Source organism: Saimiri boliviensis, chromosome 21 (assembly GCF_048565385.1).
Source record: "Saimiri boliviensis isolate mSaiBol1 chromosome 21, mSaiBol1.pri, whole genome shotgun sequence".
Lineage (NCBI taxonomy): Eukaryota > Metazoa > Chordata > Mammalia > Primates > Cebidae > Saimiri > Saimiri boliviensis.
The window spans coordinates 27172330-27188967 of NC_133469.1; the positions used below are offsets into that span (position 1 = coordinate 27172330).

The 16638-nt window shown below is 46.6% G+C and overlaps 1 protein-coding gene across 4 annotated transcripts in view; it reads right to left on the reverse strand.

Annotated features, from left to right (window-relative positions):
* CABIN1 (calcineurin binding protein 1) overlaps positions 1-16638 on the reverse strand; it is a 159375-nt gene that overhangs the window by 117190 nt on the left and 25547 nt on the right. For all 4 annotated transcript variants that reach the window (XM_010349227.3, XM_010349226.3, XM_003938572.4 and 1 more), the window contains exons 6-12: positions 15172-15306; positions 13228-13408; positions 9509-9638; positions 7749-7898; positions 3910-4196; positions 2722-2890; positions 61-197 (exon numbers count right to left, since the gene is read on the reverse strand). In XM_010349227.3, coding sequence (XP_010347529.2) covers positions 61-197; positions 2722-2890; positions 3910-4196; positions 7749-7898; positions 9509-9638; positions 13228-13408; positions 15172-15306 — 1189 coding nt within the window. The remainder of the gene's footprint in view (positions 1-60; positions 198-2721; positions 2891-3909; positions 4197-7748; positions 7899-9508; positions 9639-13227; positions 13409-15171; positions 15307-16638) is intronic.

Below are 16638 nucleotides of genomic sequence, written 5' to 3' on the forward strand. Positions count from 1 at the left end.
CAGGTTATAGGATAGTGGGAATAATTCCCAAACTGAATGGTCACACTGCTCGATTCCTACCAGATTCCATGAACGTGGCGGAGTCAAACGACAATCTATGAGGCCCAATACTTGGGAAGCTTTCCAGTTTGGCTTCTGACTGGACTTCATAGTTATTAAAGGAATCATCTTCCTCCTCAGGGTCCAGCTTTCTTAACCTGCATGTAATATGCCAAAATCACAAAGTCGCAACACATATTCTGACACAAGCATCCTGTTAGAGAAACTAAATCTGAGCCAGGAAAAAGGCGGCTAAAGTAAGAGGGTGGTGGGGTCCAGAACCCAGGCCTCCAGGAGGCTCTGCCCTCTCCAGGGCTTCATGAGCTGGCACTCGGTCTGTATTCTCACTTATTCATTTATCTCATCAACAGATGATTACTGAATACCAGCCATGTGCCAGGCACTGTGCTAGGCACTGAATACAGCAGCCCTAAGTTCAGCAGATCCTGCCTGCAGTAAGCTTACCCTCTAGAGAGATACAGCCAATAAGCAGGTAAACAAAACTTGGAGGGACCCAGGGAAATCTTCAAATAAGAACCAATCACAACAGAGTGCTTGAGACTATGGGTCAAAGCCCTGCTTTAGAGACCAGGGTCAGAGAAAGTCTTTGAGAGGGGATGATGTTCATGCTGACACTGGAGGAGGAGAAGGGCTGGCGATGTAAAGATGCAGGACAAGGACAGGTATAAAGGCATAGGCCAGAAGAGCACCTAGTATGTTCTAAGACCTCATGGGAGCCCAACAAGTAGGGAGGAAAGCAGACAGATAGGTGGGAGTCTGAACTTGGTCCTTCCATAGCTCCTCACAAAGCTGTGGGTGGGCCCAGCCTTAGGAATGGGGGCACCTCTCCTGGCGGGCACCATTCTTTCAAACTTCTCCCAAGGACCCATTTCAGCCAATCTTGTGGTGTTCCCTCAACCCAGAACCCCTATGGCATAAACACTCAGGGAACTTGTGAATGTCTTCATTCACATATTGCACACACTCCCAGGGCAACTCCATCAGGGAAGCTACCATGTCGCACTTGCCTAACCCTTCAAAGACGCAGACACTAAGCTGAGTGTGGTTGCTCATGCCTATAATCCCAACATTTTGGGAGGCGGAGGCAGGAGGATGGCTTGAGGCCAGGAGTTCCAGATCAGCCTGGACAATATACAAGGCCTCATCTCTACAGAAAACAAGAAATAAAATTAGCTGGGCATGATAGTGTGCACCTGCAGTCCTAGGTACTCAGCAGGATCCCTCGAGGCCAGGAGTTCAAGGCCACAATGAGCTATAATTGTGCTACTGCACTCCAGCCTAGGCAACAGAGCAAGACCCCATCTCTAACACAAATAAACAACAAAGGAGCAGACACCAAACCACAAAGGAAACCAACAACCAAAATAAAGAAAGTATAAACTATTCCAGGTGAATGGGCCTAGGGAACAAGAACTTGGAGTAAGAAGCAGGGTTAAGGGGAATATGGGGTCACTCAAACCTCTTAGCACCGTCAACCAAAGCACAATCCTGCAGCTATTCCAAAGGGAAACTTTCTTCTGGTGTCACACCTTAAGAAAAATTTATCAGAAAGCACCACAGCCCCACTTTGGTCCTGCATCAAGTACTGAGAACAATCATTATTTCTAAGCATTTCACCTTCACCTCAGAAAGACAACAAATGAAGAAAATTAGGAATCTTGCTGTAAAATAAACTTACAATCCACCTAAAGCTTCTGGCTTCTCCACCACTTTCATGTTGTTACCACTGAAGTAACCTGTCATGAGAAAGAACTACAGCTAGTTTACCTTCTGTTTAAAGACGGCATGTTGAATACACATGGTTAGCTCTCAAACTCCACTCCAGTAACCATGAAGGAGTAAAAATGGTACAAACTCACAAAGACAGAAGATAGGGGAGGACATTCCAGCAGACAAAAAAGCCAACTGTTAGAAGGCAGATGGTCCAGGGCAAATGAAGAATGGTGTCTGCCAAGAGAGGCCTCTCCACTCAGGTAAGGGAGGAGGAAGGGGAGTATTAAGAAACCAACACACTGGCACCATAAAATCAGGAAGGCTCAAAAATTGAGGACCCTAAAGCCTCTGAAGGAGGTGAGTGGGCAAGGACAAAAAGCAGAAGGACTGGTGAAAACCTAAGTAAGTAGCATTGGGGACCAAGTTCCTCCCAGCTCTGGGGAGCCTGGTACCTGCTTGTCCCCTAGACTCCTGAGAAGCACTAAGAACGAGTAAAACCCAAGAATACTTCACAAGCTCCTCCTCTACCTTATCAGAATGCAAGAGAATCCTGCTGAGCATGAAGCATATCAAGCAGACACAGACTCCCTGAAAGCAAGAGGAAGTTCCCTTCCATGAGGTTTTCAGGGCATCTGCATCCAGGGCATAGTATCCCTTTGCCTTCAGCAACAAGTAGGTGTCGTGTAAATACACAGGGACATGAGCATGTTGCTTCTAGCTCTCAAAAGATGAATAAGTCACAGCTCCTTCCTTCAGGAATTTCAGAGGTGGGGAGAAGCAAGAAAAATCCAAGATCCCACTCCAGTGAGATTTGTGCTTCAGATGCTATGGGAACACAAAGGAGGAGTCCGGAGAAGAGGGTGGCAATGCAATGAGAAATGTTGTTGATGGTACATGCTGGAGGTCTGTGGGTTTGTTTCCGCCAATCAGAAAAAAAATACACAGTACCTGGATGGCAAGAACTTCATCAGAAGCTCCTGGAAGTCTACTTTCTCTTCTTTTTTGCACTTGGTGTTTCGGACACGTGCAGACCGCCGTTTTGCTGTTTCTCCACTCTCTTCTGAAATCTTTTTCCGTTTTACCCCTTTCTTGGATTTATCTATCCCAGAAATATCACCTTCACAAAGAATGCAAATTAAAATCTTACACAGTGGCCAGGGTGAAAAAATGCACTACACGAACATATCAATCTCCCTCTTTTATAAATCTACTGGCATTAAACTCTGACATTCAAAAAATCTTCCATTTCTTCTTCAACAACAAAGAATCCTGAATAAAATTAATTTTAAACTCCTTAACTCTCATACCTTTCTTGACTTCACAGGACTCACAAGCCAGATTTCAAGATTATTTTCCACAGATACAAAGCAAGCAACACCCTTACCCTCCCACGCCCACACTGGTCAGCTGAACTTCAGGGTCTCACCTGGAACGGACAGAGTGAGGTGGCTCTGACCCCACGGTCCCTGAGCACTCAGTAATATAAGAGCAAAAGAATTGTGAGAACTATATGGACAACAGAAGAATGTCATATATGATTCAATAAAAAAGAAACCATGTACATGTTCATTCAGAAACTCCTATATCTGCCAGATATTATTTCTTTCAGTGACATAGAAATCAAGAAAAGGCTTAGGAGATTTTGTCAAAATTTTTTGACAACTCTAGCAATAATAAAAATCAGTAAAACATATACATGTTGGTTGGTGACTTTGCTGACTTTTTTTTCTAAGATCAAAGAACTCAGGATGTACACAGTCAGCAAGAGAGCAGAACCAGCAGATGGGACATCTGCCAGCTTCCACATCACAGTTGGATAAGAGTGACCTTCATGCCAAAATGCGGCAGCCAGGCACTAAATGGTCCTGGGGGAACTATCAAAGAGCAGGAGCTGCAGCTCTGATTCCCCCTCCCCGTCACTGCAGGGGCTTCAGAGCTGAAGTGGCCCTGACAGGCAGTGTCCCTGTGAGCAGGCTAAGGTGCTCCTGTAGTGCTGGGGGCTCCCACTTAAACTTGAGTCATGAGCACCAGCATGACCCTTCTCTCTAGAAGAGGCAGGGCTCCCCAACAGTTTCATTCCTGCTGGGCTAAGTAAACAGGGTCTCCCCAGAAGCCAACTCCAGGCGGCCTGCTTACCCACAGGAGCACCTGTCTCCAACAGACCAGGACTGTGTAGTGGGAAGCTGGCTGTGGCCACAGAGGTGTAGGAGACCACGGGCTCGGCGACAGCCACAGCTGGGTTGGCACTGACAGTGCTTGGCTGGATCACGTTAACTGGTGTCACCACCACGGAGGATGCAAGAGGCTGGCTGGGGTCCTGGTAGTCCGACAGGTCAATCCTCTTGCCAAGACTGGGACGTGGGGGCTCACAGGTGGTGAGATGGTTGTACATGGCCAGCAAGCTCTCTCCAAGGCACTTCCAGCTGAAGGGAGAGGGCCACCACACCTGATCAGCACCCTGTCAAAGGAGTGTTCTAAGCATAGAGCCAAATGGCCTGCCTGTACAGTGGCAGCAGAGCTGGCACCTCCACGGAGTTGAGGGAGGTAATCAAGGTTTCATCATTGTCATAACTGATGAAATCTTGAGTCTAACACAGCTGAACTGAAGGTGCAGCAGCCAAAGCTGGAGCAGGGACCTGGCATCCACCTGCCCTTCACTGTAGCAGAAGCCCCAGGAACGTCTTGGCCTGAGGCACTTTTAGACTCAACTAGGCAGGTATGAAATCCACTGACTCACTTCAAAAACTCCTCCTCAGGAAGGTCAAATCTTTAAAACACTTGGGGCACTTCTCTGCTGCCACTAATCTGTTTTATGCAGAGAGCTGCCAACAGGGATATAGTCTATAAGACCTTGGACCACAGGCAGGGCCTGTTGGGAATAGCATTTCAGTGGATTACGAAACGAACTGGAGCCTGCTGGATGGCAACAGGAGATTGTTGTGTTTTGTTGTGGTATGGTGTGGCGTGTTATATTGTGTGCTATCTATTGTTTTGCATTTTACATTCTGTGTTGTGTGTTCTTTGTTGGGTACAAGGTTGTGTGTTTACTATGCTGTGTGGTATGCTAAGATGTATGAATTTATCCATTCCTTAATAGCTTCTAATGCCTCAGGCTAAAGACCAACTGCTCAGCTTGGCTTCATGGTGCTGCACAGCCTCATCTCACACCACCCCCTGTACTCCTGCTATATTAGTTCTTTCAGTTCTTTAAACAACAGAATCACACTCTCATATCCCATGGGGCCTTTGGGCAGGCTTCCCTCTGCCCAGATGCAACGTCCCCTCCCACAGCACAACCCTCTGCCTAGCCAATGCCTGTGCTTCAGTCAGATCCCAGCTCCAGCACCCAGCCTTCCCCAATCCTAGAGCAGCAGGAACCTTGTTCAAAGGCCCTCCAGCACTGTGCTTCTCTCTTCACAGCCCCCATCAGCTTGAGGCATGTGCACCCTTCTCTGGGTGACTGACTACCCATGGGATCACTTGCAGCAAGGGACCAGGCCCTGCCACACTGTGCCCCCAGCACATAGCACAGTGCTCTGCAGAGAGCTGGTAACCAGAAAATGTTGAGAAAAGAATAAAAGGACAGTGCTTCAGGCTGGGCACGGTGGCTCACACCTGTAATCCCAGCACTTTGAGAGGCCAAGGTGGCAGATCACCTGAGGTCAGGAATTCAAGACCAGCCTGACCAACATGGTGAAACCCCATCTCTACCAAAAATTACCCAGGCGTGGTGGTACATGTCTATAATCCTGGTTATGGGAGGCTGAGGCAGCAGAATCACTTGAACCTGGAAGGCAGAGGTTGCAGTGAGCCAAGACTATCCCTCTACTCCAGTCTGGGCAACAGAGCGAGACCCTGTCTCAAGGGGAAAGAGAGGGAAAAAAAAAAAAAAAAAAAAAGGACAGGGCTTTAAAATCCAGAATCTGAACAACGGAGGCTCCCAGGACTGGAAGGGATTTCTTCTTTTTCCTTCTTCCTTCAGTTAGTGTTACATTTAGACAGAAAGAATTTGCTCACTGGCTGGGTTGTGTCAAATGCCTTAAACACACCATCTTCCCTTCTCGTGCCTTGCTCTTGCTCATGTCTACCAGGCACTGAAGAAACCAGGGTGGTAAACTGTGCCCTGTAATACATTATTATTATTATTCTTATTCTTATTCTTATTATTTGAGATGGAGTCTTGCTCTGTCACCCAGGCTGGAGCACAGTGGCGCCATCACAGCTCACTGCAGCCTTGACTTCCCAGGCTCAAACAATCCTCCCCATCAGCCTCCAGAGTAGCTGGAACTACAGGTATGTGACACCACATCTGATTAATTTTGTTTATTTTTTGTAGAGATGAAGTCTTACTATGTTGCCCAGGCTGGTCCTGAATTATTGACTCAAGTGATCCCACTGTCTCAGCCTCCCAAAGTATTGGGATTACAGGCATGAGTCACCATGCCTGGCTGGTTTTCATATTTTTAAAGTGTTGTTAAACAAAAAAATAAATAAATAAAAAGAAGAAGGAAAGAATATACAACATAAACTGTACATGGCCCACAAACACTAGTATGTTTACTATCCAGCCCTTTAAAGGGAAAGTTTTGCTGACCCCTGGAATAGACAGAGATTATTATAAAAGCATCATGTCCTCTGCTACCAGAGAGGGAATCTACACTCTTCCTTTAATAACCAAATCCCAAATTTAACTACTGAGCCTAACTCCCTCTGCTTCTACTTAGCTCTCCCCTATACGATAGAGGGTGGCCATGATGCCAGTTCCCAGCCCTCTCTTCTCCAGTCACATTACCACGATCCCTTCTAGTGTTCTCAGGCTTTTTTCTCCTTCACTGTAACAGGGAGGCACCCCAACGCCCTTCCAAAACCCCAACCCTCTATAGTTGGGGAGTACACACTCAGATGGGAGGAGGACCCTAATCAAGACAAAATACAAGAAAGGGCACCTGACAGGAGTCCTAGAGCAGCCTGAAGAACAGCCCTTTCTTCCTGGCCATCTCAGTACTCAGGTGTGGAAATATTTCTGGGAAATTCCACATGCTGAAACTCACAGCCAGTCATAATAATATGCATCAGAGCCAGCCCTTCCTGAGTGGGTGCTATGTGCTGCCTCTGTGCTAGCCCCTACACATTCTATTTCATTATCATGACAACTCTACAGGAGAGAGATGTTGCTCTCCCCATTGCTAGGGAGTGATTCCTAATATCCCTAGAGTCATCCAGTTCATAGCATTAGGAGTGCCAGGACTGGACCTAGGTCAGGTCCGTTTGATCCAGGCAGGAACTCCCTCAGAGTAAGCAGGCAGGGGTGGAGGGAGGTAATGGGGAGCAGAAATGGAATGCTACTGCTAAGTCATGCTAAACTTAAAAGATTCAATGTCAGAATTTTAAATACAGAAATTGAATTCCAGAGCTCACTAAGGGACTAAACTACCTCAAATCCAGGAAACAGCCAATACCAATTTGCCCTTCCTGGAGAAAGAGAGACTCTCACATCATGGGGCTGGCAAGGACTACATTGAGGCCCATCTTGCAGGGCTCCCCCCGTGACCCTAGAAGGAAAACATGGAGGACTTGAGAGCAGGAAAGCCCAGACTGTCTATGGGCTCCCCATTTAGCTGCTCTGAGTATCAGTTTCCTCCTGGCAAGTGCCTGGCAAATGTTAGTTTCTGTCTCTCTTCCAAGTAGGGCAGACTGAGAGGAGACTTACAGGAATGTGGCAGGTGGCTGGGGTCAAGAACAGCAACCGCAAAAAGGGACTGAGATTGGATGTACTTGAGAGAGAGCCGACCTGCTTCTTAGTAATCAAGTAAGCATGCACCTCCAACCATTTGGCCACTGTGCACCCACCCAGCCCCCATCCATACCACCAACCCATGGTAAAGCCTCAAGGTCTCTCCCTCTTGTGCAGGGTAGTATCTCCTACCAGGGCCCACTGGCCGAACCAGCATTCCCAGAGACACCAGCCAACCTACGTGAAGAAGGGAATGGGCTGCACCAGTTTCAGGTCCGGCTCCTTCTCCCGAACGATCAGCGCTTGCCTCTTTTTCCGCAGCCCCAGGGCCTCGTCTACAATGGCCTGTGTCTCAGCTGCACTCACCGACACATCATGAATCGACATGTCACTAAAAGCATGTGAGACGGAGAAATTACAATGTTACAAACTAGAATTGAGGCTGAAATTTTACATACAAAAATGTATTTAGGGTAATACCTTTTAATGTGTATTGTTTCCTCCTACAAATAAAATAACCACTTGAGTCTGACCTGGGTAGGGCAGTAAATAGCCTTCTTAATACCCACACACACTAAAAATGACTGATATTCTTTGTTCCTTTGACAATTCAAAACTGGGCAGAGAAAGGGTTTTCATATGTGTTAACAGTATCATAGTAATACCTGAAAAGTCACAGAAAAATAAAATCTTTCTCTCAATTATTGTCAGAAAATCTTAAAAGAATTTATCCCATACTGCCCATGCCAACAAAAAGTCATCAGACAGGTGAAGCTCACCAAAGTGTGTCATGACCCCCAAATACAGAAAAAGCAGGTTCTTGGAGGCCCCAGGTGTCCTCCCACAAACACACTTCTGAGGTGACCCAACAGCACCTGCCCTCCTGCCCAGACTGTCCCGGTGCTTCCCAGCAGGGTTTCACCTCACAGCTACTCATGAATTTATCTGTTTCATGTGCTTGGCATCTGTCTCCCCAAGAAGATTAGTTCCCTCATGATGGATGTTCCCTTGGCTCCTATCTCTGCCAACAGGTAGTTCCCTCTGGAGAGGCACAGATTCGCAGGGGATAGACACGGAGATAAACCACTACTAACCGACCCCTACAGGTATGTTCCAAGGCCAAGGAAGACCAGAGGGCAGGAGGAGTTGGCTGGACTGGAGGGCTGGGGGGAGGGGCAGCTAGAGCTCAGAAAGCAACAGAGAGGTGACCTGAGAGTTGGCACGTGAAACAGATAAGTTCATAAGTGAGCAGCTCTGAGGTGTAGCCCTGCTGGCAGGCATCAGGACAGTCTGGGCAGGAGAGGCAGGTATTGTTGGGTCACCTCAGAAGTGTGTCTGTGGGAAGACACCTGATAAAGCAGGGGCAATGGCAGGACAGGTGGAGAGGTGGGAAAATGGCATGACAATTTAGAGCACAGTGGGAGCCAGGGTAGGAGATAGGATGACACACAATGGACTCAAGCCTGGAAACTGTCAGGGACTTGGGGCAGTCTTAACAAAAGGAGCCTGAGAGGGAAAAGCAGGAGGTGAGATGGGAGATCTAGGGAGTCAGGCTGCAAAGAATCTCTTGGGTAATGCAATTGTACATGGGGTGTATCCTGGAGGCAAGGCAGGGGTGGCACATGATCAGAGGCATGTTTGGGACACTGAACTTGAGCAGCACTGGGGACAAACCCTGGGAAGCAAAAAGGCAGGAGGCAAGCTAGGCATCCAGGAATCCAGAGGAGAGACAGCAAAACTGAAAGCTGGCCAGGCATCCAGAGAGGTAGGCATCAGGAGAGGTGGGCAGCCTGAGGAGGCCTTGTCAAGATTAGGTACAGGTGGGTGATCAACAAGGTGGCCCAAGGTCATTTCACTAGATGAGGGGCTGCAGCAAGGCATGGAGCCCCAGAGCACAAGGGCTCCATCCATGGGACCTGAGAGGAGAATGAGTTGCGCTCCTGACCTTCACCAGCCACATAGGAGAGCACGCACACATGCATGGAAAGAGGCAGGACTTACCACTTGAGGAACATTCTGAGAGAGTCCTTCCGGAGACAAGGCTGCTCCTCAAAAATCTTCTCCTTGAGGACCAGCCCTTTGCTGTATCGGCAATCCTTCTCCAAAGCTTTGCAGATGAAGTACAGACATGCTGGCAAGGAAAGAAACAGTTTATGACTTCTGAGACCGCACTGAGAAGCTCTGGCCTTGCCAGTTAACATTAGGAAAATATTCCCAATCCTAGAATCAATTAAATGCCTGGTAAACAATAATGAGATACCACGTTAACTAATTCAGTTAGGTCAATAATAAGACCCAGAGTAGATGGGGCACTGCAAGGTATGCAGGCCCAAAGCTTCTGGCAGAGGACAGACCATAGGATCTTTCTGGAGGACCATAGGCATTACACATAGATCCTCGACCCAGCAATCCCACTTCCAGGAACTACTGCAAAAATCCAACAGCACTCACAATGATTATCTATTGGCTAATTGGAAAACAGCCCTCAAAACATCTGGAAATAGGCACAGAGCTCATGCCTATAATCCCATTACTCTAGAGGCCAAGTTGGGCAGATCGCTTGAGCCCAGGAGTTGGAGCCCAGCCAGGGAAACATGATGAAACCCCATCTCTACAAAAAATACAAAAATTAGTCAGGCATGTTGGTGTACACCTGTAGTATCAGCTACTCAGGACATTGAGGTGGAAGAATCGCTTGAGCCCAGGAGGTCTAGGCTGCAGTGAGCCATGACTGTACCACTGTACTCTAGCCTGGGCAACAGAGTGAGACCCTGTCTCAAGGGAAAAAAAAATCTCAAAACCACTCTGTCCCACCATGGCACCTGGTTAAGTAAAGTATGTCCAATCCACACAATCGGTTGCGAAGCAGCCACTACACAGATGACCGAGGAGTATGCTTACCGTCCAGAAATAAGGCCAAGACACAGCACTGGGAAGAAGCAGGGGACAAAAGAGGTCACATAGTGTGGCTCCACTATACACATAAAACGGACTGAATTTTGCTTACTTGTATTTTCCAATTTTCCTTTTTTTTAAAAAAAAACCTATTATTAAAATTACTGCCTACAATTTAAGACACGTACATAGCTTATGTTAATGTAATAATGAGCCTCCTCAAGTCATTGATCTGGAAAGTCCGTGCTAACTCCAGCTCCTTCAGGAATGGAGATAGTAACAGGTAAACATACAGAAAAAAATGGGATGGCATGGATTCACAAAACAGAACTATGATATAAATTATGAAAGCCTTCAGCATTTGTAATTGGGAACAGTCCAGGTCTCACTAGTGAACACAAGGAGAAACAGCACAATGCAACAGGGTGCCAGCTCTGCCCAGACACTGGAACCACTATCATGCCCTGCCCAGCTTCTCAGTTTGGTGCAGGTGGACTGCAAGTCACTCCTATCAAGACTAACTAGAAAATGAAGCTCCTAGGAGAAGCAATTCACAGAGAAAAGCCAGACCAGAAGGAGAAATCTGGGCATGGAAGCCTGGGAGAGGAGAAAGTGATGCCCTCCTAGTATGATTGGCAGGGGAGAGCACAGACTGGCCACGATGCTCAGCAGGGGCCACACACCCCAAAGCACACAAAGGCTGTGCAGTCTGTGAGCAGGAAGAAGTCTGTACAATTCCAGCACAGCCCAAGCTGCTCAATAGATGGTCCAAAGGTGCCTGCCTCAGACAAATAAGGGACATGGTTTCTCTGAGATCACACAAAACCTGAAGGGTAGCCATCGGTGATTGGACAATGAAGAAAAGGTGATCCTTGCTGTAAATAGCAAAGCACTTGGCTGAATTATGTCTATGTTCTCATGTTTTGTGGAAGGTAGAACTTGTAAGCAATGAAACTGGATATTTTGCTTAGACTTCAAAGCAAAGTATTAAAGGCACGGCCCAGTTCCTCCTGGCTGCTTATAGTGAAATGCTAGAATAGAGAAAAGAAGAAGGCATTGTTAAGCAAAAAGGAATCAGAACTTAAAGATTTAGAAAATTCTGTCTATCCATATTGCAAAAATTGAGAAAGTTTGTTCTGAGAACACTATGGGTGTGGTCAGCCAACAATTTCCTTATAAGAGCAGTGTGAGCATGAACTACAGACTTAATCAGGTATCTCGGCAGAAGCCAGAAAGGTAAGATTATACCAGCAGAAACACCGTCAGTTGGGACTAACGGGAACAGAAAAAATGGTAAAGAATGAAAGCCAAGAATATGTGTTATTCTTCAAGGAAAGGGAAGAAGAATCTCAAAGGTAATTCAAAGATCATCTGAGCTGCCACTTCTACCACAGACGAAGAGATTAGGGCTAGTTCCTTAAAGGCTGGGGCCACCGCTCCAGTTTGCGTAGACCAGGATGTCTCAACCTAGCATCTTAGGAGTGGAGCCCCTGTCAAGCCAAAAGGGTGGGGCTTGTCCCTCCACCTACCTGCCATAAAGGTGATGTTGCCTCCTCAGCGGGCATCAAGGGCAGAGCATCAGATCAAAGATAATTATTCCTGAGACTTAGGACCTCAAATTTGCCTTGCTATATTTGTTAAGTTTTGGGACCCATCATCCTTTCCTGCTTTTCTATTTCTCCCTATTGGAATGGAAATGTCCTTCCTATATCTGTCCCACCATTATATTTTGGAAGCACGTAATTTATCTGGATTTGCAAGTTCACAACTGGAAAGGAATTTTGTCTCAGGACAAACTGTACCTCAAGTCTTACCCACATCTAATTTAGATAATATTTTTGTTTTGTTTTGGAGACAGGGTTTCACTGTGCCACCCAGACAGGAGTGTGGTTACACAACCTCAACTCACTGCCGCCTCAACCTCCCAGGCTGAAGCAGTCCTCCCACCTCAGCCTCCTGAGCAGCTGGGATGACAGTCATGCACCAGTATGAACCCGGTTAATTTTTGTATTTTTTGAAGAGACGGGGTTTCACCATGTTGCCTAGGCTGGTCTCGAACTCCTGGGCTCAAGTGATCTGCCTGCCTTAGCCTCCTAAAGTGCTGGGATTACGGGCGTAAGCCAACATACCCAGCCAATTTCTGCTGTTTAAGCCACTTAATCTATTGTACTTTGTTTTTATGGCAGCCCAAACAGACTAAGACACACAAAATGAGATAGTGTAGGGATGAAATCAGCCATTCCTTCTGTCAAACAAAACCTTGCAAAGCAAAAAAAGATAAAAGAAATTAGCCGGGCACGGTGGCTCAAGCCTGTAATCCCAGCACTTTGGGAGGCCGAGGCGGGTGGATCACAAGGTCAAGAGATCGAGACCATCCTGGTCAACATGGTGAAACCCCGTCTCTACTAAAAATACAAAACATTAGCTGGGCATGGTGGCGCGTGCCTGTAATCCCAGCTACTCAGGAGGCGGAGGCAGGAGAATTGCCTGAACACAGGAGGCAGAGGTTGCAGTGAGCCGAGATCGTGCCATTGCACTCCAGCCTGGGTAACAAGAGCGAAACTCCGTCTCAAAAAAAAAAAAAGAAATTAGACAGCCAAAAGAAAAATCATTCAGAAAACCTGCTATTTCATTACTACAAGGCATTTAACAAATCAAGAAAGAGATGCAGAATAAAGCAGACATCTAAAAACATTTCCATTCTCCCTGACAGTCAGGCAAAGCCCTTCAACGTTAACTTCGGCTTTCAGTTTACCCAAAATACCTTTCCTCCTCAGTGCCAAAAACTACTGGCACATGGAAGAAGGCATCAAAGCATAACTTACTTGTGTAATCACTAAGGGTGTACAGGACAGTGATTAAGTTATCCAAACAGGGCCAGTGGTCAGGATTGCACCGCAGCCCTTCCTCAAAAGCATGGCGAGCCAGGGGTATCCGGATAAGCCTCAGGGCCACATGTCCAATCTTATACCAGAGGTTGACGTCTGTAGAGTCCAGCATCACTGCCTGGAAACAACACAGCAGAAGACACGCACGCACACACACGCACACACACACACAGCAGCAGACACACACACACACGGCACACACACACACGCACACACACACACAGCAGCAGACATACACACGGCACACACATGCACACACACAGCAGAAGACACACACACACGCACGCACACACAGCAGAAGACAGACAGACAGACAGACAGACAGACACACACACACACACACACACACACACACACACACGCATGCAGTCAGATCTCTCCTTAAGCAGGCACCCCGGGGTTGGGAAAGCACAGCACTGGCATAGCCACTTGAACTACCTAGGGAAATGGCAAAAGTGGCATGACTATCTTATAACTGACAAGCAATGCTAGCTCAGCCTTCCTGGAGTCACATGTTTCCAAGATCTAGAGCAATAATGGCACATAAAAAATTAGAGGGACCAAGTTATTTAACTTAGAACTTTAAAAAAAAAAAAACTTTTCTTTTTTGAGACTGGGTCTCACTCTACTGCCCAGGCTAGAGTTCAGTGGTGTGATCATAGCTCACTACATCCCCAAACTTTTGGGCTTAAGCAATCGTCTTGCCTCAGCTTCCTGAGTAGCTGGGAACAAAAGGGCACATCACCACACCCAGCTAATTTTCAATTTTTCTATAGAGACATGGTCTTACTATGTTGCCCAGGCTGGTCTCAAACTCCTAGCCTCAAGTGATCCTGTTGCCTCGGCCTCCCCATTTTCTTAATATATTTTGTCAATTTGAGCATCTGTATTCCTTACATATTTAATAGGTTAAAAAAAAAAAAGTAAAAGGAGTAGAAGGAAAAGAAAATATGGGACAGGCATGATGGCTTGCGCCTGTAATCCCACTTTGGGAGGCTGAGGTGGGCAGAATGCTTGAGTCCACGAGTTCAAGAGCAGCCTGGTCAACATGGCAAAACTCTGTCTCTACTAAAAATACAAAAAAATAATTGGGTGTAGTGGTGCATGCCTACAGTCCCAGCTACTTGGGGGCGTGAGGTGGCAGGATCACTTGAGCCTGGGAGGTCGAGGCTGCAGTGAGCCTTGATTGTGCCACTGCACTCCAGCCTGTGCAACCATTGTGTCTTAAATTTTTTATAATGGGAGTCTTATGGGATTCAAGAAAACTCATGTACTTTGAAGACAAACCTCGGTTCACATCCCTGCTCTAACACTGATTAGCAGAATGATCTTGAGCCTCCATTTCCTCATCACTAAAGGGAAGATAAAGACTCCTTCCTTCCAAGATGGCATGAGGATTAGTGTATGCATAGGAAGCAAATGGCAGTGTCTGGTGCTTTAGAGGTCCCACAGAGAGACTGACAGCAACATGAAATAACAATACTATTATGACTGGAATATTAATATATTGAATGCTCAGTTTCAGACTTTTTTTCATACTATTATGCATACCAACTCACTTAATTTTCACAACTATGCTTTTTATTATTCCCACTATATTGGTATAGACCTAGACATACCAAGAGACTGAATAACTCACTCTTGGCCACACATGCACTGAGTAGCAAAGGAAGAGTTCACGTGCAGGCCTCTGTATTCAAGTATGTGCTTTCCAGGCCTGGCCGGTACTAACTGTTATCACCTGTGGACCCTAGAGCCTTGGGTACTATAGCTTGGTGATGCACCACTACAAACTCTTCTTTTTGGCCCACGAGACCCCAACCTCATCCCCTCCACCAAGAGCTTTCAAAACACCAAGGGAGCTAAGCACCAAAACCCCACCTCTAAGTAGAACTCCATGGCTGTCTCCAGATCCTCCCGCTGGGCTGCCAGCTGAGCCAAGTTCTTGTATGTGGAATATTTCAGTATCAGTCCAGGGTGTTTCAACCCCTCTTTCTCATCACCAGATGAAACTGCCTGTGAACAAAACAAACAGGAACAGAAGTGACAACTAGGCCTTGAAGCCTCAGCGAGCATCCAGCAGGATACCTGGCTTCCAGGCTGGCCTCTGCTGCAGGCTCTTGAGCCAGTCTAGTGTAGCGGTGTAGTGGTGCATGCCTACAGTCCCAGTTCACCACTAGAAAATGAAGGTGTTGCACCATGTGTTCTTATAAGACCACTCCTGCTCCAAGTGCACAGAGAAGAACGAACCACCCTGAGGTATTAATAGTTTGCAGATAGTCTGGGCATCCATAGAGACAGAGAACAGCTGCCCTATAACTACTGCCATCCCTGAGGGTTCAGGCCTAGAGAGTAACATCTACAGCACAGGGAGGCCCAGTCAGCAGCTCCAGGTATGAAGATGAAAAACAAGGTATGAGCAGGGTGCCTGGAGGCAGGAGGACCTGGAGCTTCACCCCAGACACTCCAGCATTAGGAGTAAGATGCTGAGCCTGTAACTTATCACACGACCACAGACAATTGTTAATTGAACTAAAACATTAGTGTCTGACCTCTGTAATTAAGAAAAACAATTCCTAACCTAAATATCAAAGGTTAAAGTGAGCTGAAAGACCATAAGAATTGCAAGTGTATTTAGTATGAAAAGTTACTTCATTACAGCTTTAATGACCTTATATTCTAAGAAACTACTGATTAGTAAACTATTGGTTCAACCATAGGACAAAGACTAACATTTTCTAACAGAAAAAACTCACGGGCACCAAGAAGCTCTTTCCTGGGACAGGTGGCTTCCACACATTGCTCTTCATGTTCTGAACAGGCAAGACTCGAAGGCATGCCACCCTCAGCAAGCATCCCTTAGCTAATCCAAGAATCCATCTACCTTGGAGGTCTTAAGGAACTTCTTCAAGTCTGAGAAGCTCAAATGAAGCCCCATTCAGTTATCTTCTACCGTCGTCTGACTTAACACACAAAAAAAGTCCTCAAGAATCTGCTGACCAGGGCTGGATCCCACGTACCTCCGTCCCTCCAGGTACAGAACTCTTCAAAACAGTGGGAACAAATTTACTGAGACTGAGTAAGTCTACTTCAGACTAAACAGTCAGCAATACATATAAACCTAACAGTGGATCCTCTTAACTAACCTCCACCTAACAGACTACCAACATTCAGTACCACTCTCAATCCGCCCTGAAAGGCTTGCCCCAGCAAGTCCCTCCAGGACACCAACCAGTTAGGCTGAATGCTTCTTAGGAGTCAGCTGCCAGTCCAGGACCTATTTATACCAATCCTCTGTAAAACTGTTATTAAGTACATTAATGCAATAAGAGGGTAATAAGAAACTGC